Raw genomic sequence first — 21872 nt, 5'->3', positions numbered from 1 at the left:
TACCAACTTCTCAGTGACCAACTTACATACCATGAAAGATGTTCCGGCCTTTCCCGGCTTGCGTAACTGGAATTGTTATTCCTTCTCGGATTGCTTGTCGGTCTGAAACATAAAGTATATCCATACCCACCATTCGAACCCAGCACTCCCGTAATAGCATAGGAACGTCCTGTCGCCTTAACCTCTTCAGCAGTTATTGTTCCCATTATTATTTTATCAGTTGTTTTATATAGTTACGAAATTTGTAGATTATCTAAAAAAATGGGCGAAAGTTGTTAAAAAAAATTAAGATATTAAAGATGTTACACACTAAAATACAATTGATAATATATTAATAAATAATATCAGAATAAAACAAATTATGTATATTTCCAAATTGGTATATATTTATAATAAATTAAAAATAAATAAATAACACTAATTTACATTAATTACAAATTCTGTTTTAACACTAAAAACACTTATCTCAGTACAAATCTTCATTCCTTTTAGTTCATATCGAAATTTTTTTTCTCGTCTCGCCTTTAGCAGTTACAATAATGTCGAGGAATATCAGACTTTGTCATCAACCAAATATGGTTCAATTCGAACTAAAACCTAGTAGAAAATTGTCCTATGTACACAACGATAAAGCATACAATGTTTTTGTTCTATTGTATTCCGGTGATACTTGTGATCCATGGCTTGTAGTAGGTGGTGCGCATGTAGACTCCAGGTAGATATGGAGCTGCGCATTTAATGCCATGAGACACGGTTCCAGCTAATTCGTAGCGTCCGTCGGGTCGTTGGAGAACTAGAGGTCCACCAGAGTCACCCTGAAATAATAACAATGTAATTAAAAGTGAGAACTTACTTTAAAAAATGTGTAGAAATAGATACAGTTGTAAAAGTTTGATTTTTAATGACACTCATATTTATAGCTATTTTTTCTCTTTATCACAAGATTTATAAATACAAAAGATTTGACTTTTATTTAAAAATTCGCGGGTTTTTCCATAGTCCTTAGTATAATATATAAAGGTTTTTAGTAGACACATTAATTACTGACTAGCTGCTATAGTCTAAATTATATCTATGTCATTGGTTTATATTTATTGTGGAAAAAAAGCAACAAAACAGATGAAAGGAATGAAAACTAAAACTCTTTTTCTGTTCTTGGGAACTTGTATATGTGTATGTATTTAAAATCTTTTATATTAAAATATATTAAAGTTGGGGTGGTTGAGTAAATGTATGATTGAGTAAGTGAAATCTTTTAAAAGTATCTCTTGAAAAACATTACTACTATATTGCATTTCAAACTGGATAGTTGTAGAGCAAAGTGTGGAAACGATTTGTTTAACCTTTAAATTACTCTGTCGAAAATGAAAATATGGTCGCAATATTGCAATTTAGAATCTCCAAAATCTAAAAATATCTAAATCTAGAAGCTACAATATAATTATTAAGTAAGTGCAAATACAATCATCATCATCATTAATCCATAGTCAACATTTGGGGGTAAATATGTTGATGTTAGTGCCGCACCGGACATTTTTCACTAAATCTCTACACATTTGGCAGTCAGCCACCTTTCTTCTTCACCGCAGAAGTCTATGCGGAATTCGTTCACTTTTAATTCGACAGGAATATTCAAGATTGTCACATTTAAACGAATGGCCTCATTTCTAATACTGTATCTAATACTGTATCGAAGAGAAACATCTCAAGCTCATACATGTCAGACTCTAACACTGTCTGTTGCGACGTAATTACATTTATTTATATTCACGAAAAGTGTTTAATTTAAATTTTACGAACATTTTTAATTTAAACATTTAAGTGTTTTTTAATAATAATTATGATTTGAGACAATATACAATATCGCACTTTATCGCATCTCTAGCATGTCGTATTGTCTGGTGAAGCTAGGCCAAGATAAGAAAGGCACCGTGCAAGCAGAAAACATGTGCCTAGCAGTAAGGATGTATCATCATCTAGTCGTCGAGAGTTCCGGAAAATGGGGGTTGAGGTATCGGAGCTAGACGATGTGTGTTAAAAGTTAGATCTGGAACAGAACCCCTTATGGTGGCTATTACTATAAACTTGCTTTAAGAATGAAAATCAGAATTTACCGAAAACAGAATTTGAGAGAATAACAGAATTAAAAGAATGAGAGTTACAGAACCAAGATCAGAAACAGTAAAATGTCAAGAGTACGAATTAGCGAAATAACAGTCAGAACAGAATTACAGAGTTAGTCAGAGCAGTCAAGTGTCGAGAGTAAGTATAGAAACGTCAAATTAAGAAGAAAGAAAAGGTGTCAAAAATGGAAGTCGAGAATCAAGAACAGTAGAGTTCTTATATGTCGTATGGCCATGAATTCTTACATGCCATGTAGTCCGATGATAGAATCAGTATTATCCGAAATCAATTTCCATCCAATTTATAATTTTTTATTATTACTTATCAATGTTCACATTCATTGTATATATTTTTATATTATTCATTTAAATAAACAAACTCGTCTTTGTGCACTAGTATACGCAAAGCCGAGATAAATTAAATTGTATTTTATCTACAACGTTGTTTTCTCTTCTCAACAACCAAGTTTACTCTCCAGTATTATTGATCCAAATACTTGGAGGGCTACTGCGCTTGCTTTTACTAAATCCCGTTAATATTTACCAGAACAAATATACAACAACAAGAACAACAACTGGTATACAACGTCATATGAATCTGAAGTGCGAATTATATCAGGAAGAATATTAAAATCTTCAACATCTGTAGCAGTGAATATAACTAACAAGTATGAGAGCGGTCAAGAAGTTTATAGCACCACCCCCAAGGCCATATCTCCCTCTAATACTTTTTGTATTGCATCTAATACTATATCGAAAAACAGTGGAGAGATGGCATCTCATTAACGAACACTGGTTCGCAATTCAAATGGATTTAGTAAATTATCTCGCAATCGCACACAGTTAATGGAACCATCGTAAGACGCCTGAAGAAGTTTAATAACTTTTAAAAACATATATGTTCAGTCTCTAAAGCTGTCCAAAATAAGAACAAAACCAAATATAATATAATTTTCAAGCGAAGTAAGTTAAGAGGTTTGAAAATTGAACTGTGTGTGATTGATGTTATATCTAAATATTTTATTAATTATTAATTACCAAATTGTATGCAACACCATTGTTAACTAAAACTCTCATTTATATTTTTATCAGCATATTACAATATTTTAGTAAATATACTGTAACTTTGTGAAAATAGATAATATTTTTTTATGTTAAATGAATATGATTATAGTAATAATTGTTAGATTAGAGAGCGTTTTTATAATGTAATTTGAAAATTATGAATTTAAGTGTTAATTGGTATTTAAATATTTTTGAAACTTTGTTAGAATATTATATTTGGGAGATTAGTGATGGATTATTAGTCTGCTATTTATGAACATGTCATGAACACCTCAGAAATTATTTTTAAAAAAATGCCCATTACTTCTTCTTAAACATCATTTTTACCTTTCACCAAGGCTATTTTTAAATAATTATTTAATTTGGAAAAGCTTATATATATAAAACCTAATTTTTTTATAATAAAGAGGTTAATTTAAAAAATCCATCGAAATAATATGAGACTTATATATATTCAAGAATAATATACTAACATAATGAAGTAAATTAATGTGCTTTATATTAGCTATTTCATAACAAAACAAGCCTACAGTTCACGTCATTTCTGGTTTTGACATGGGTATGATGTGGTAAGCAATTTATATTACGCATTCAGGATTATGGCGTATGAAAGGATCAAAGGGGAAACGGCTCTGCAAAAACATATTCAATTTTTGTATAATATATTTGCAGATATTTTTTTGTTTCAAAAGAAATTATCCTAAAAATTGTTTGAAGTATTTAAATGTTTAAAGCGTATTCAGTAGTAAAAATCATAAATAAAATGATCATAAAAAAAAAAGTATCGGGAGTAAACTAAGTTTAAATACGAATTGAAATCAAGTATTAGGTGCTTGCATATATTTTAATTGGTGGAATTTATTGTTAAGTAAGCAGCTGAGAAGAGATTTGGTGAAGAATATTTGTTCTGAGGTACTAATGTCAGCGTATTGGTTGAGAAGCAAACTCTCTTGTCACTTCGTAGTCGGCTATCTAAGACAGAAGGGTTTTTTTTGGGTTTTAGGAAATTAATTAATGGACGAAAAATTTTAAACTTTCAAAAAATTTTAACGCAGATTAGTAGTTGATGAATCAACTAACATATATTGATGTATCGATATTTTTCGATATTTCTTCAAAGATGTTATATATAAAAAACCTTTAAAATCAATTAATTTCTTTATTAATTTAAAATAATTATTAGGGCCGATATGTTAATTAGTTTGTTTATAAATATTTTTTTAAATATTATAAAAAAGTATCCATATATTCAAAAAGAAATGTCGATATTTCTTATTCTCCAATATATGGATATTATAAAAAATACACTAATTAGCGCAAGATTTAGTGCATTGCGAGTTGACAAAAGCAGAATTATTTAGTTACTACAGATATCTACTGACGTAAGCTATATAGAGACGTATTGTTATTGACGGAAATGGGTCGATGATTGGATTACCGATCACTAAACTAATATCGTTTTTTCAGCATGGTATACCTATGTTGGGAAGATGGGAAAATACTTATAATATATGCAACTCCTAGTCAATCGACATATCGACTCCAGCTAATATAACATCTATAATATCAAACAATCTAATGTTAGAGCATCACTTTGTTATTTTAAATCCACCTGGAAAGTCAGTGCATACAACATAATTTTCATTACTTTAAGTTACCAGTCGAAGGTTAAACTTTCTCATATATCCTATATAAATATGTGATGATATGTATAGGAGATAGGATAAACAAATGTAAACATTTTGCAGGGAATAACTAGAAATATAGCGGTAATAAATAGTATAATTTTGGTAAAATAAATCCTGTTTAAGAAATAGTTTCTTTCTTAACATGTTACTGTAGTAGCTTTTTACTCTTATCTGCTTTTGGAGCTAGAGACAATTCCAGTTTTTGGATGTGATTAAGTAGAGAAATGTGTGATTTTTGGAAATAGCCCAGTGGAATGGGTTTTTTCGATGGATTTCTGGATATTTAAATACCAATTAAATACCTCACCGGTTTTATAATATTAAGAAAAATCACTTTTTTGCCTAATCAAGTTTTTTAAAAGGATGTTCTAACATTATCTCGTTCTTTTACGCTTCTTCTACTTTTTACAGCAGGTTTTGTTTTTTAAGAGACATTGTTGTGTCGTAATAAATCACACTAGTACTTATATTTTATGATCTGAATTAACGCATTTTATATTTAATTAGTATTTTTCTTGGTTTCTCCTTTATATTCTGAATTCTGAAAGGAGGACATATAGAGAATCCAATTGATAATGAGTACACTCAATGAAATACATTTAATATGAGAGAAAATAAATTGGGGCAATTTTACCTCACAAGAGTCTTTCTCGCCAGTTGTATATCCAGCGCACAGGAATGAATCCAAAATGACCTTGGAATGTCCTGCTGTCCTATACATGTCTTGGCAAATGTTATTCTCCATAATAGGAACCTGTTAATTATTATATTTGTTATTGGGATTCCTTTAAGCTTTACTCTTTCTTTCACAACTTACTTGGACTTCTTGAAGTACTGAAGGAACAGCACCACCATATCTCAGTCGACCCCAACCAGTAACAGTTGCCATTCGGCCAGTAAAATCTTCATTATCTCGAGGCAAGCATATAGGAACTAAAATTTCAGGCTAATATAAGGCATATATTTAAAATCGTAATCATTATTGAACTAAATTCACGAAATTGTACACCGTTGATACATATTGATTTTTAATAACACTTCTTTTTTAAATGTTAAGTTAATTCAATTTAATCACTGTCGAGTTTTTCTACGTTATGGGAGCCACCAAGTGCTTTTGCTAAACTTTTGGTAAACTAAACCAAATACTTTGTAGCTAGTCTTCTGTGTAACATGAATAAGAAAAATATTTTGCATATGCTAAAGCTATAACCACCATTTTAAATTTCTAATGAAATATTTTTAACCAAGATTTACAAGTTGCCATAAGATTAAATCCATTAAAGTTTATTTTCAGATATATTAAATAAATAATACATCTAATCATAGATCTAATCATCTAATCTATCTATCTAATTATAAAAATATATTATTTCATTATTTTTCTACACAATATTTTTGTACTCAATAATCAGAATATTCCATTGATTGATCTATTTTTAAAATGCAGATTTTTTGGAGAAAACAGTGTTTTAGGACATATTAATAAACTATCTAAAGGATGGTTAAACATTACACCAATGTAAACTGAAGATAAATAATGTATTTATTGATATTTTTATTCTCAACAAATGCCTTTTTAAAGTATTTTTTCACTTCAAATCAGATTGATAGGGCATGTCAGAATACATGCAAGAACTTTTTAGTCTTTAGAGGCTTCATTTTATGTTTTCATAAAAATATAGAATAAAATCAATTTAGTATATTATTAATCAACTAAGGTAGCTTATTATTCAATATACTTAAAAATAAAGTCATTCAATGTGACCTTAACGTTATCTGTAAAGTAAATGTTTGGGAAAGAATCGACCAACTTTTGTAAGTGTTAATAAGGAAGACATGCTAATTAAAAATGTAGTATGTATATATACGTCTCGGTCCTTTTATGGGTAAAACTTTTTATTGCTCTATGAATATTTAAATTCTACTTTCTAAATATTGAAGCGCTGTCTTTTTAAATAGTTAAGGTAATAACATTCACTTAATTTAATTAGTTAGTAAAGTGCTAGAACATATTGTGTACATACTTATGTGAGAATCAAACTTGACTGGACTTTCCAACTCTAATAAAGCTAGATCGTTCTCGAAAGTGTCAGGATCATATTTTCTATGTACTATCACTCGCTTAACGTTCTTGCTCACTGGTTTCTTACTCTCCAAATCTCCGGAAATATCGAACTCTCCAAATACCGCAACCAGGGAGGCGAAAATTGCTGGTTGACAGTGAGCGGCAGTCATAACGTACTTTTCATTAATGAGGACTCCTAAAAAATGGTATAGTTAATTAAGTATAATAAAAGCTGAATATTTATGTTACCTCCGCATTTATTTTTAGTAAAAAGTCCAAGCCAAGTGGATTCTCTAACTAGGACTTGCCAAGGAAATTCACCAAAAGTTGCTCCTTTACCACCAACTATTCTTCCAGCTCTGACCAAAGGTCTGACACCGCAAACTGTTGAACAGAATGAATAATGGGTTATGAAAAATAATAATGGCGTATTAAAAATAATTCTCACCATCTCTGTAACTACCATCAAAATCGGTGACAGTTTCTATAAGACTTTCAGTAGTTGTTTGAGTTTTCTTTGTTGTAGCAGGTCTCTTGGTGGTGGTTGTTGTAGTTCTTTTGGTGGTGACTGTTAAAGTAACAGGGCGTTTAGTAGTCGCAGGTTTTTTGGTGGTGGTTTTTAGTGTGTTGGGCCTCACTACAGGTTTCTTGGTAGTTACTCGTGGGGGTTTTTTAGTAGTTGTCGTGGGAGCTTGTGTAGTATTTTTCACATCAATGACATCTTTCAAATCGTTGAATGGTCCTTGTAGCCCATAAATAATTTGGTTTACAAAGGATTCGAGCTTTTCCTTCATGGTGTCATCTTCGACGAATGCAGGTGTTGTAATATCAGCATCGCTCAAACCAGGATAAGTTATATTAGGATTACGATCTGGTGGAAAGTTGATCATATCATTGACTGATGTCACAACAATACTGTCTGCGTCACTATCAGTAGTACTTGCCGTTGAGGCATAAGTTGATGATATGACCGGCTTTGGCGTGATAATAACAGTGGGCGATGGAACTGCGTTTTGACCACTGATGCTACTAGTTTGAGGTCGTTCACTGCTATATATGTTTTGAGTTACATGATTATTTATTGTGACATGATTTATAGGCTTTCTTTGAGGAAGCGCGCTGATTTTAATAGGTCTGGACGTTGTCGTTGTAGGCCTGGGTGTTGTCGAGGATGATTCCACCACCAACGAGTCATCGGCTTGATTGCCTGGTCCTAGGACGATCAGTGTTGGAGCTGGATTTGGGTAGGGAGAATATTGACCCAATGTTTGCGAGGTAACAGTGAATGATGGTCCGGCCACAGAAGAACTTATCGTCGATGGAGGTTTATTTGTGGAACTAGACTGATAAATATTTGGAGAGGAACTAGCCCATGTTGATTGGGTTGACGGGGAAGGTCTAAAGGTCGAACTGTAAACATACGAGGTACTTGGTGGTTTAGGGGCTTTGGTAGGCTTTAAGCTGGATGCGTCAAAACTTGAACTATATATATAGGAAGTGCTTGGAACCTTTGAGGTAGTAGCTGCTACTTTATTAATAACGGTTGTTTTCACTGGTTTTTTCGAAGGCTTGGTACTCTTGGTCGGTTGAGTTCTTCTAGGTGGAAGGGTAGTACTGAAGACATAAGACGTCGATGGAGGCTTTCTGGAGGTAGCTGGAGGTTTTTGCGATGAAGTAACGTACGAGCTAGAATATAACAATAATTAATTATACATAATCATGAAAGTAGAAGCAACATCCTACAAAGTCATTAGGGGTTCTCCCGTAGTGGAAGTTTGATTTGCAATCTTGACAAATACTTCCTCGTCTTTCGTTTTAGTCGGATTTGTTTCATGTGTTATAGTAGGTACCAAGATATAATTTCCGTCAGTGGGTTTAGTTGGTTTTGGTCTAAAATTAAAAATAAAATTAGTAGAAAGATCTGCTCTATATAATATATAAAAGATTTATTTTAAGGTTAAACATTGAAATAAAATTGTTTCAAGCCAAATAGTTTCGTTTCAAAGATAATACTGTGTTATCTGATAATAATAGTACCTTTAATGTACACATCACTTTATTCTGTGTATTTTTGATAATAAAGAACTTTTTGGAGTACACGACAAATTTGGAAATTCTCTTATTTGGAGTTACATTCTTATTACTGTTATAATTAGAATTTCTGCTTATTTACATAGTTTGACAACATAACTTTGACTCTTTAATATTAATGAACATAATGCTTTTGTAATTAAATTGCTACATTTCGTAACCATTATCTCAAGATTTCCAAAATAATGTATATGCTTACTGAATGACAGTCACAAAATTCAACACTCTATAGATGATCTTGGGAAATTATTTTGCAGCGTTCACCAACCAGATAGTCTGTGATCGAGTCGTTTTATTGTTTTTTGAATTGCTGTGATAACATCCGCGAAGGATTTGATGGGTTCATTTGAATTTGTGTTACTTAGTTATTATTCATTTATCAACATCACACTATTACCATCAACACTAGCATATAATTTATCCTTTTATTTATTTATATATTGTCGATATAGAAAGTGTTATAATCATGGATGCACAGAAAAACAATGGTAAATGAAATAAATTATTGAACGTTATTGTGGTTGTCACCGATATTTTATTTAAGTATTTAAACATATCTTGTCTCCTCAAAATTACAAACTTACTTTACATTTTCAAAAATTGATTTCAGTTATATATTGTTTATCATGATGTTACTTTTTTATTGGGCAATACATACTGATGTATTAATCCCGTACTCGCCTTGCTTGTCTATTAATGAAAGTACAACAGAACAGTAGTAATAAGTTAATATATAAATTAAGGTTGTACTAATTAATAAAAAAATGATGTTATTTTTGAATTGTTTGGATGTTATTTAAAACTCATATGAAATGTTTTCAATAAATTTATTTCAAAAATATAATGTAGATCTTTATTTAAATTTTATCAGCCAATAAAACGTGATATCGAGCAGCATCTATGTGGTTGATTGTGTTTAAGAATATTTAAAGAAGGTCTTAACAACAAATTAGAAATCAGAAATAAGCATTTAAATGTCTCCAATGACAATCAAGGTACCATATAGTAGGTGGACGACATAAAGGGTCTCTCAATCATTCAATGATATCAATGTCAAAATATGCTTGCTTTCATCATCTAAATTATATATAAATATACTGAAAGACGCTTTAAATAATAAATTATACATTTGTTATTATTGTATATAAGGTTAACTAATTCTGCTTTGGAGCTTCACAGAAAGGTTACCTAAAACAAGCAGTTCTAATTTTTTCAATCATACTTTGGCAATTTGAAAAAATATCTATCACATTAAATAAAATTTATTTCTCAGTAGCAGTTTAGATAAATTCTTAGAATATTCAACATTACATTCAATATAATCATACAGTTAATAATTTGTTGTTAAAGTTCTTTACACATATTGTTGTACGTCTCTGTATATCTAATACATTTTATTTGTATCGACACTTGGCTATACTCGAAAAACGAAGGGTATTTTTGAACTGCATTAATAAACTACCTGAAGGATGGTTAATAATAATTATAATAACGTGAACTGAGGGTTAAATTTTTTAACAATGTATTCATTAATATTGATATCGAAAAATTCCTTTAACAAAAAATAGCGAGAATCTCTGTATACCTCTACAATATACTATTATTTATCTAATTAACGATTTATTAAAATTGTATCTTGTGCCATAAAAGTAAAATCCTGACATACAGTACTAAAAAACGGATTTAACAGATTTGTGAATGTTTGGTTGAGTTTGGTTTGAACTGACGCCAAGTATGAATACTGGCATAGAGAAAATACGCTATATTTTCCATTTTTGCTACAAAGGGTGGACCGTCAGCCTGGAAGCTGAAAATATGAATATCTTTTATTACACTCTCATATAGTAACAGCCAATCAGGGGCAGACATTTTGCGTGGTGGATGCGCTACGGATAAAATCATGGAAATTGTACAGACGAGCGGTGAGAATAATATTAATTTTTAACCACATTTTTTATTGTCTAGGAACTAAATCTTATATCAAAAACAGTTTGGAAATATTAGTAAAAGGCTGGATATAAAAATAATCTGTATATATGTGCACCATATGATTTAAACTAAAAAATGTCATGGACCGAATTTCCATCTGTGAGTTAAGGCTGAACTGCAACAAAATCGACTAATTCTTGAAACATATTTGATCGACTTACTACTCCTATTTTAAGACGTGTGTTCTAATTAATTGGAAAAAGTACTTAAATAAATATAAAATATATTTTGGGTTAAGACTAGTTTTTATTATTACTAGTATTAGTTTTTGTTTAGTTTTTAAAATTATAATATACCTGAACATTGGCTTCTGTAGAGTCGGTAATGGTGTATATCCAAGAGGAGCATTTGATACAGATATTTGTAAAATAGGTGGTGGATAAGTATCTGCGTATCTTGTGGTGGTCTGTTCGGGATATAATGTGCTTAATTTGTTGATTGGTTTCCTCGTTGGGCTAAAATATATTTTTTTATTTACATTGTCTACATTTCCTACTGTCTGTAAATTTTATTAGTTACCTAAAATAACTTGGTTTAATTTCGTTATCATCGTTGTCAATTATGGTATCGGCAAGTTGAGAGTGTGTGACTCCTGTGGTTGACCAATTAGGTTTGCCTCCAACTTCCACCACAACGTTGTCATCTCCTGTGGGTAAAACAGCATCATTTCCATTTCCTAATTATAGATGAGTTTTGTTTATCGTTCATTTTAAATTTTAATAATATTGGAAGTGTGAATTATTATTGCACTAAACAGAAGTTACTAATTATGTATCGAATTTACCTTTTGTTTAGACATGAATACTAGACATGAATACGTTAATATCAATTACGATGTCGGTGATATAAGAGATCCTATCAACTAAAGTAATTTGCTAATGTATTGTTTTTAATAAATGTGTTTTTTCTATTACTTCAAAAGAAAGCTGTTAAAATTTCATGAAATTCAACTCATAAGTTTGTGAGTTTGTGAGTTACCGTGCTAAGAATGACACTACTTTTGTTCGTTTCAAACCAACGGATCGAAAATAATTTCGTGTTTTAATTCTACACTGATTTCTGATGGAAAAAATACCGTTGTAGCGAAGCAATGGCTTGAAGAGTGTTGCTTGAAGCTTGAAGGACTTCGCTTTATCAGAAACAATAATAACACGTTGTGGACGTCCAATGTAGGTGGTAATACCAGAAAACATAAAAAAAACCCACAAAATAGTTTTTAATTATCTAAAAGTGAAGTTACGTGAGTTAGTTAACATCGTAAAGATACCAAAAGAAAGTGTTGGTTTTATATTGCATGTCCATTTTAAAAAATAAATTTGAATTTAAAGAAGAAATTTAAAACAACACTCATTTTGAATATAGAATAGAATAAAAATATTCTAAGATATTATTATTCTTGGACTTATTGACTGGATCACTTGACTTCTGGATGGAAGTCGCGTTAATTGACAAAAACTAACCAACGTTTCTTAATCGTTAAATCGAATCACCTTAAGGGCAGAGTTCTAATAATGAAAGTCACCTGATTAGGTTCTCATTTTTAAGTAATTAAAAATCGGCAGGATGATATGCCAGACAAGGTTGACCATTTTTTCTTTTGTGAAGTTATTTGGTTTAACGAAAACCTCTCTCAATGTTTCTAGTAAAATAGCTTAGAGTAGTGGCTAAAATGAATAACATGGACCATCTAGTGTACATATATCAGACATCGTTTGCTTGCATAACAAATTCATTTCAGTATATAATTGTAACAACAATTTACTCTATGATAATCTAAGCAAAATATAATTGTTGTTATTGTTTCAAGTTACAACGTCAGTTAAGAAACTGGCAGTTAGAAAGCACTTAAATAAATTTTGTGATTTATATGAAGATTTGGGCTTTAATATAGGAATAATCTAATAGCTAAATGTTAAACTGGTATACCCTTAAATTTTAGTGTCCGGACTACTGCTTAATTTGAATTCTGGCGAGTGACTAGCTGAGAGACCAGAAGAATTTTGTGGTCGAATTTTATACTTTTGCATGTGAATATTCACAATTACAAATAAACACAATCATAACTTTATAGCCATGCTCGGGCGGCATTCGAACTCTCGACTATCGCAACACTAAGAGTACCATACCGTCTTCTTGACTACTACGGTTACCAGTCTGGCTTAGGGCATACTATAGGATAAAATGGAATTAATAAGACGAAAATCGTCAATTAATAACATCAAATGAAGGAAAAGTAATTCAAACATATCAGAAGAAAGATAATGCATGTATAACTAAGACAATGCATAATTATTTCATTCAGCGATTAAAAAATTAATTAAAAAAATTTAAAAAATATATTTGCTTAGTTAGATTAGATATCATTTTTATTGTTGGCTACCTTAAGTCAATGAAGTACAAATTATATGTAATCAAACCAAAAAGAGATATTAATGCTTTAAGAAAAAAATCAGTAACAATTCATAAACAACAGTAATTTTTAATGAGGGAAAACTCTTTAAATTTAGATATTGCACTTAAATATATATGTTCATATCAATTTATATTGGAAAGGTTCATGGAAGAGTTCCATTAAAGTGTAACTTACGTAAGCCTTAACAAGCTTGACCTAATGCACCTGGTCACTTTATTTCATTTCTTTTAAAAGCCATCATATATCAATATCACCTTATATGACCTCAAAGCAGGTCCGAGTAATATTCTCATATTATATATTATTTTTAATAAGTCATTGTCAATATTTATAAGAAATAGTAATTTATTTTTAGATAATCAGTGTATTTTCGTGTAAAAATATAGCATGGTTGTTAAAATTTCTGTATTGTTTAATAATTTGAGAAAATTTTCATTTTATGATTATAGGTTAAGTAACTAAAATAATGACTAAAATGTGTAAAATAATTTTTGATGATATTCTGATATATATTTTGATAACACAATATAAAAGTAATCTTGTTAAGTTTCGTTCAACACATAGAGTTTCAACAACTTTCAACCCTAATTTCATAACTTTTTAGTGCTAATAGTCTTTCACCTAAAAGGTTAGTTTGCTCCCAGAATTCTATGAGGAATTTCACCTTTTCACCGTCTTTGTTTTGAGATCTATTCTTCGAAAATACATTGATTTTAATATAATTATTTCATTTTGATTACGATTTCGGGGAAAGTTGCAGAAACTTCTTCAAATACTTCCCTGGAATGCCTCGAGCTTGCAAATATATTAAAAAATGAAGCATTTTGGGCCTTGTCTTAGTTCGGTAGCACTATTTGTTCTATCTGTAGTGTAGTTTCTTGTGTTGACTCGTCTTATTAGTCAAGATGTTGATTTGTTAGTGATAAATTATACTTTTTGTCAACCATAGAGGGTGGAAATTGGCCAAAACTTCGAGACAAAAATTATTGTCAATTTGAGAGCAACTTGAATCAATATTCCATAAATATTATGTATTATTAGGTGCTTGTAAATCTAGCTTTGTATATATAATATTTTCAAGACGCTTATCTTTTTGGCAATATACGCGATACCGTGTTAAAAGAGCAATGTTGGGTAGCTAACAATTCATTTATTGATCGATTTTCGCACTTATACGCACAGTATATCATATCTACTGAGTACGCCGAGTGCAAGAGCACTTCTCATACGAGCGGCAACAGTGTATTCTTCACAACAGCCACTGCTGTCTTTTTTAGTCATAGTTCAATGTTTCAGATATATTTTAGATTAACCAGTTGCTGAGCACAGCAAGATTTTATGGTCATAAATATTTTGCGTTTGTGTCGATATAGATGACTATTTAGAGAAATCTTTTAGCTTATGACTATCATAGTAGATGGTATGAAACCCCGTTGTCAAATCGGCTCAAAGGGTAATTTTCTGTTAATCCATGCGGTAGTCATTTTCCCTTCTTTTGGATTTTTATCAACGTATGAAATGCCTGGAAATAGTTGACATCAATTGCAAAGCTCTTTCAAGCTTCTTTAAGGGTTTGAACAGTCTTACAATAAGTTTTGCAGTTCAATGAATTCGAATAATTTTGGCACCACAGGTTGTCTACAGACAAGAAACTAATGTGACAGATTCTTTTCGCATTCGTCATATTGTCCTGAGTTAAAATATTCATATATTCATGTGATTATTATTTAGTTTTTGTCCAAGTTTTTTGGGAAGATATGGTTTAAATATTAAAATTTTGGTTTAAATTAAATAACTATACAGTCATTGCTTTTAATGGTTGTTTAATGTAATATAAGACATCTTTATAACTTATTTACCTGAAAATGGAGGATTGTTGTCTCCTAATAATGAGGCTGCAATCTGTGATACACTATTTGACGGTATATCACCATATCCAAGTGTTGTTCGATGAGTTGAGGTAGGCAGTCGGCTTGTTAACGAATTATCGATAGAAGTTACTATTGGCAAGGCTTGATCTAAATATGCTCCAACCATTGTTTCTATTAAAATAATTTCCACAATTATGAAATAATGCACGATGTTTTAAAAAATTGGGTCCTACCTTTAGGTAACTGGCAACAGGCACCGAATAGGAAGCCATCCATGCAAGCTCCTACTACTTCTCCCTTTCGAGTGGAGCACTCATCGTTGAACATGCAGATAGTCTGGCCATTTGAGACACTTGCTGATGTTTTTGTTGGTTTGCAATGTTTCGGACTTATTCTATACCCTCCAAAAAGTTTTCTACCTTCTGGAAGAAAAAAAAACATGGTTTAGTGGATATTTGTGTAAGTAATATTTATTATTTTATATGTAATTTCAAACAAAGTACAAGGTTTTTAGACTAAAACCTCGTATTTACAAACCACTGTTAAAATTTTAGTATTTATTTTTATAAGTTGATCAAATAATGTAAATATTAAGCAGGTATAATAATTAACAACAAAATAATCACTTTCAAGTCGTTGAAATCAAAACTGACAATTGGGATATAACAAAGCGTACCACCTTATATTTCTAAAGGTGTTTGTAGTAAGCTTATTCAAATCAAACAAAGAAGTAAAGTAAGTCGAAAATGCAAATTTGAGCATTCAATGATAAGCGCCTATGTACAGTGAATACTACTAAAGGGAAAACTATTTGCTAGCATTGCTATTATATCTAGATATGTCGAAATCTTGAATTTAACGTTCAAGTTAGGATATTTAACAATTTTTTACATTAACACTTCATTTCAGTTACTTTCACTGATCCAAATATATGGAAACACCTAACATAAATACTCGAAATACATTTACAAGAAGGCATAGACTTATTAAAAACAACAATTGTAAGCAAAAAGAGTTTTTCATGGAAACTGCTATATATAATACGTGGAAACAACATATAACTGTTAAAAAGAGCTCTATATAACCATAGAGATGAGCTTAGTTGGTGCACCAGTGACTGCGCAAATAGTCACCGTTTCTTTTATCACCAATCTAGTCTGTGTTACTTTCTTTAGTGCCGCTTGTGTGTTATTTGTGGGGGTAATACATATTATGTTACTAATATAGTTAATAATGTTATAATATAATAATGTAATTGAAGGAATAGGAATTAAATATTTTTTATTTAATAGAACATAATAGATAAAAAACGTTGTAGTTTTCTTGGGTATAAATAGTCGGATCTTCTTTTGAGTTGGTTTCGACACAGCATTAAAATGATATTTAGATATCTGAAACGCTTGGTCATCTATCATGCTAGACTGTCATACTAAACTATCTTACTATATTCGACTAGTGCTTAGTTTTTGTGGATTTACTGATATTTCACACTTTAATGTTAAATGTGGAAAATTTAGCTGATGTGTTATATGAGTTTTCTTGTGTTGGAATTTGTTGCTTTGTTGTTTTTTGAAATATATTGTATACAATGTTTTCCAAACATACATTAGAAAAACTTTTATTTATAACTTTATGTGTGCTGATCATCGTCAACTTTAAAACGTTCCAAATATCATTAGAATTCAATGGATGTTTTGATTCACCGTAAAAGTCGTAAAATACACTAATGATGAATTGACACAAAAGCGCACTGTAAATAAATTAAATGGCAGGTGATGTTCAAATAAGACTACGGAGAAATAAACAAAATATTCGCATGCACAATATAATAAACTACAGCTAGTTATGTTTATTATTTGCTAATTTCGTGGTAACGTTATCGCCTTCTTAACAAAAAAATATCATAAATACACCTAAAAAATAACAGAAAACCAATTTTTTATTGATAATCGAGGAAATTAATGATATCGAACGATCGAATAGTGACGATGAGACTACAAATTGAGTGTATGAATATACATAATAATCCCAGTAGTATCTGTGAGTATAGTATATTGCAGAAACAAATTTAATTAGAAACGGTACCTAAAATTAAACTATAGTTTATTCAAATTAGGAGTGAAATTACGTCAGTAATGTATTGCCCATTGCAGTTTCCAGTCAGAAACAGATTACGTGTCTTACCAGCAATATGCGTTACAGAGGAGATATAATATAAGAATAATTTAATAAATTTATTTCAGAGATAATTGTTAGTATCGAAAGTACTCACAGAAAACTTAGGGATATGCAGACCTTTGAGGGATATTAGTTATCTCTATTACGTGTATAGACATATTGCATTGTCCCGTCGTCATTGCCTATTGAATCAAATTGAATTGTCATGGGATATAGAAAGGTCAAGAAAGATAGATATACATAAAGTGTGCGAGGGGAAAATGAAAAAAAAAATGGTTTGCGTGGCCAATGAATGGCAATATGGAACGGCATTGATGTGGCAAATGAGTTAGAGTGAATGCAGTGATTAAATCTAACTTTATCAAGAAAAATGTACACAGGTAGTAACAGAAAAACTAAGGAGAAATACAATAATATCAAAATTATTTGGCAAGAAAACACAGCAACGAAGGAAACAAGAACTAAACATAAAAAGATAGATATTTATAATTGTAACATAATATAATAATATTATAAATAATATAAGTATTATAAATAATAATAGATAAATATAAATATGAAAATAAAATACATTACTTGGATGTACAATTGTTAATTGATGGATTAAGCTGCAAGGGGCCATGGCTGGTGTAGAAATGAGTTCAATGTAAATAGAATAAAATAATTTTAACTTATAAACTATATTTTATAATATTTTTGTTTCATTTGTTTTGTTTGTTATTAGAATGTTGTTATATATCGAAGCTAAAATAAACTAAAATGCTTAAAATGTCAACGTTAACTGACACAACATAGCACTGTTTTGAGGACATAGAGTGAGATGACATGAGTTCACTGTACTTTGGATAGACTATGTGTGTGACATATCAACAAAATTACTACGGTAAGATTACTTTTAAAGCTCAGATAATGGCAGATGTTGTAAAATGTAATTATCTATCCATCACTTTGTTTGATAGTTAAATTTATATATATATCAATATAATATAATGGAATATGCAAGGAAAGTGTTCTGATACTGTCGTAGATAACATTTCATATGTTTGAAGTATGAGAAATACATGGATGCTACTAAATGAAAAATAGAGTTAGAAGAAGAGAGTCCAGATATTCCAGGAACTTTTGCAGCACATTGGCGGTGTGAGAAAATAATGTGGAAAGGAAACTCATCAATACTGTCAGAATATAGATAATTCAATATATCGATGTTATAAAATATATTTAATTTGACATCAACTAATTTGTTTCTTTCGTCTTCATTAATTTTAATATATCAGTTAATTCCTTTTATTTATATTATTTGAAGTTATTTAGTGAAGAAAATGGCCTATTACTAAATAAACTGAACATAGTAAATATATATTGATTTCGTTTTATTTTGAGTTCAATTTTAAAATTTTAAATTCCACTAATAGTTCTAAAATATTGATAATTACCATGTTATTAAGTATTGAGTTGTTTTTTAAAAAGAAAAAGTATCGTTAAATTTACTTCTGATTGAAATACGAGTTTGTAAACAATAAATAATTAAAATATGATACATAATCAAATTAAAGTGAAATATTATTCATTTTATAAAAGCGTGCATGCGCTGAACTGTTCTGTCATATACTTCTTGTTCATCAACATCTTGCTCATTTTCCTGCAGTCTTTCAAACTTAGCGTCAGTATAAAGGACAACTATGTTAACCTCCAATTTCAAAAAATTATTTATATTTCACGATATTTACTTTCCATGTTCGTAGTACTTTAAAGACTGAAATATATTCCGAATAAAACTCAATTTCCTTTTATTTGATACTTTTAAAGTGTTTTTTTATTGGAACGAGTCGAAAATTAAAGATACCCCATCAATATTTTATCCTAGTGTCGAACAAAAATAGACATAGAAAGGAGACGTTCCCACTTTTATTTACATTTCTCATTTCCCAAAAGGCCGAAAGATTTCTCTCGTCTGTATAAAAGTTTAATAAGTAAAATTCGCAAACGAAAACAGCTCGAGTGTCATCGATCGTCAAGACGATCCCAAACTAAATTATCCTTTTATTAAAATGTCAAAGGGCGATTCACAATTTTCAATAGATATAGAAATATATGGTTAAATATTGAACTTTTATATCAAGTTTCGTATTCATAATTAATATCAGTAAACCGATAGATATATTTTAATTGGTTGTTATTTTATTGTAGAATAAGCAATGGAATTTGTATTGAAAGACATAAATGAAATTTGTTTTCTGAAGGAGATGACCAAACACTTCCGTGGTTGTAAGCTAGTCTACTAACTTGTTTCTTTAGCCTATTTATCTACAACTTTACCAATTCTAATTTGTATTTGTATGGAATTTTTCCTAATCGTTCCTCCCATCCTTGTGTTGTTGATTTTTTCTGTCTTATTTTACCATTGTATTTTTTCAGTTAAGAGTATGTGTTATTTATATTTCATAGATACTTATTTATATTATTATAGCACAAACTGAAAGATTTCAAAATCTCATAAAGTCTACAGGAACAATAAAAGTGAAATATTTTAAAAACCTTATAATGGGGGCATATAATTTAATATCAACATTCAAATCTTTGTAAAATAATATAATATGTTATATTATATAATATGATATGGTTCAATGACAAAATTAAAACTGCTAGTAAAACAATAACTGAAATTTTTCTTCTAATCTTATCTTCAATTCTAATATTAAAACTAGATAACAACAAAAATTTCAACAGACCAGCCGATGGAGCAACTTCAACACACTTTTTCAGGGTACACACTTTAGGCTGTGATCTTTTCGTCCGAATTGCATTAAGCTAGTTTAAACAATTTCAGAACGAGTAGCTGTCTGGCATCAAGCTGTCATCTTTCTAGAGTGATTCTATAGATTGCAGTAGTATTGTTATTATATAGTGATGGAAAATGTTTTCTAAGTTTAAAAATTTACGATACAATAGTTTATTGCAAAAGAAATAAGTTCTTACAAAAAGTTGATAGTGAGCGATAACTGTAATGCAAATTTTTTAACAAAGTTTGATTCAGTCATATTCTGATATGAATGAAATCTTTTTAATGAGGTGTTCTTTTGAATTTACACAATTAATTTATTGCTATATGCCTATACCACTGAGAGTATAGCACATAACATTTCTTTGTTGTATGGTAAGCAATAAAATAGCGTTATAAAAAGAGTAAATTCGTGTGGCAATCAATTTATCTTCTATTGGATCTTTCCTCTATTAGGCAAACGACTAGAAAAAGCTCATTAATTGACTGCTAAGCTATCTGAAAGTTATTAAAAAGTTCATGTTAAGTTTTCGGTCAATACGTCTTGCAATTTATTGTCTACAAACTTTTTTGATCTTCTGAACTGTTCTTCATCATTGACATCAAAACCATCACTTTAAAATTGTTTAAACAAAAATCGACAACTGGAATATGTCACAGCAGCATTACGATACATTTCTAAAATTATTTAGTAAGATTCTGATCTGATATCTCTTGTTGTAGAACGCTAAATTGCATGTTTAAAATATTATTTTGATATTACCATGATTAGTGTCTTTATACACCGAACATCTCAACCTTACTAAACCGTTGAATTTAATTTATTTGTTAAATTAAGTTATTTAACAACTGTTAATATTATTATTTTACACTTATATTATTATAAAGTTTGTATTTGTTTGTATAGGTGGAAATTTGTTTTTGACGACATTAAATATTTTTTATAGATCATAATTATATATTTTTGTCACTAGGATTTTTAAATTTAAAGTTGAACAATATATAATAAAAATTTTATTAAACTAATTAATCCTTAAATAAAGTATATTAAGAAACATATACAATAAACATGATCAATTGATCATGTTTATTGATCAATTTATTGATTGAAGAAAAAATATTATTTTCCAAAGTTTCCAATTTCTTAGCCCAGAACTTTTTCAGTTAAATCAAGCGTTCTTTGCTTTTCAAATAATATATGAATATAAGATGAACATAAATCATTTCTAATGAATGAATGCAAAATAAATTTAATAAGGATTTTATGAATAATGTTTTAAATATGAAAAAATCATTTGTATGCATTACTTGGTGCCCCATTAATATTCTAGACTACTTTTAAGTTAACGAATTTTGTTATTTACATCGCATATAGCTTTATAATTTTATAACGATAGGAGCAGTAATATTTACGCTGTGACCATAAAAATTTTGTAATCAATAAGTGAAGAAAATTAATAGAAATTAATGCATAAATGAATGGAATAGGATTATTTTACTAATTTGGTTAGTTTATCGCTTTATAAAATATTATCCATCGATAAACACTGTTTTTCTAGTAATAGTTAAAAAAATAAAAATGAAATATAGAGGTATTTTGTAACAAA

The 21872-nt window shown here is 29.8% G+C and overlaps 1 protein-coding gene across 2 annotated transcripts in view; it reads right to left on the bottom strand.

The window, feature by feature from the left end:
- Positions 1-371: 371 nt before the first annotated feature.
- The window catches only part of flz (transmembrane serine protease filzig), a 48573-nt gene continuing 27072 nt past the window's right edge, over positions 372-21872 (bottom strand). Inside the window, exons 2-12 of one of the 2 annotated variants that reach the window (XM_076401593.1) lie at positions 15539-15727; positions 15294-15476; positions 11541-11697; positions 11318-11476; positions 8685-8831; positions 7390-8627; positions 7191-7325; positions 6901-7137; positions 5694-5809; positions 5511-5630; positions 372-815 (exon numbers count right to left, since the gene is read on the bottom strand). In XM_076401593.1, coding sequence (XP_076257708.1) covers positions 651-815; positions 5511-5630; positions 5694-5809; positions 6901-7137; positions 7191-7325; positions 7390-8627; positions 8685-8831; positions 11318-11476; positions 11541-11697; positions 15294-15476; positions 15539-15727 — 2846 coding nt within the window. In that variant the 3' untranslated portion in view covers positions 372-650. The remainder of the gene's footprint in view (positions 816-5510; positions 5631-5693; positions 5810-6900; positions 7138-7190; positions 7326-7389; positions 8628-8684; positions 8832-11317; positions 11477-11540; positions 11698-15293; positions 15477-15538; positions 15728-21872) is intronic. The other variant, XM_076401594.1, reaches the window with a different exon arrangement.

The sequence above is a fragment of the Rhynchophorus ferrugineus genome, unplaced genomic scaffold (genome assembly GCF_030347505.1).
Source record: "Rhynchophorus ferrugineus isolate W39M unplaced genomic scaffold, kcgeb_rfMv2 rfM4, whole genome shotgun sequence".
Classification (NCBI taxonomy): Eukaryota; Metazoa; Arthropoda; class Insecta; order Coleoptera; family Curculionidae; genus Rhynchophorus; species Rhynchophorus ferrugineus.
This window is presented reverse-complemented; position numbering and strand designations above follow the sequence as displayed.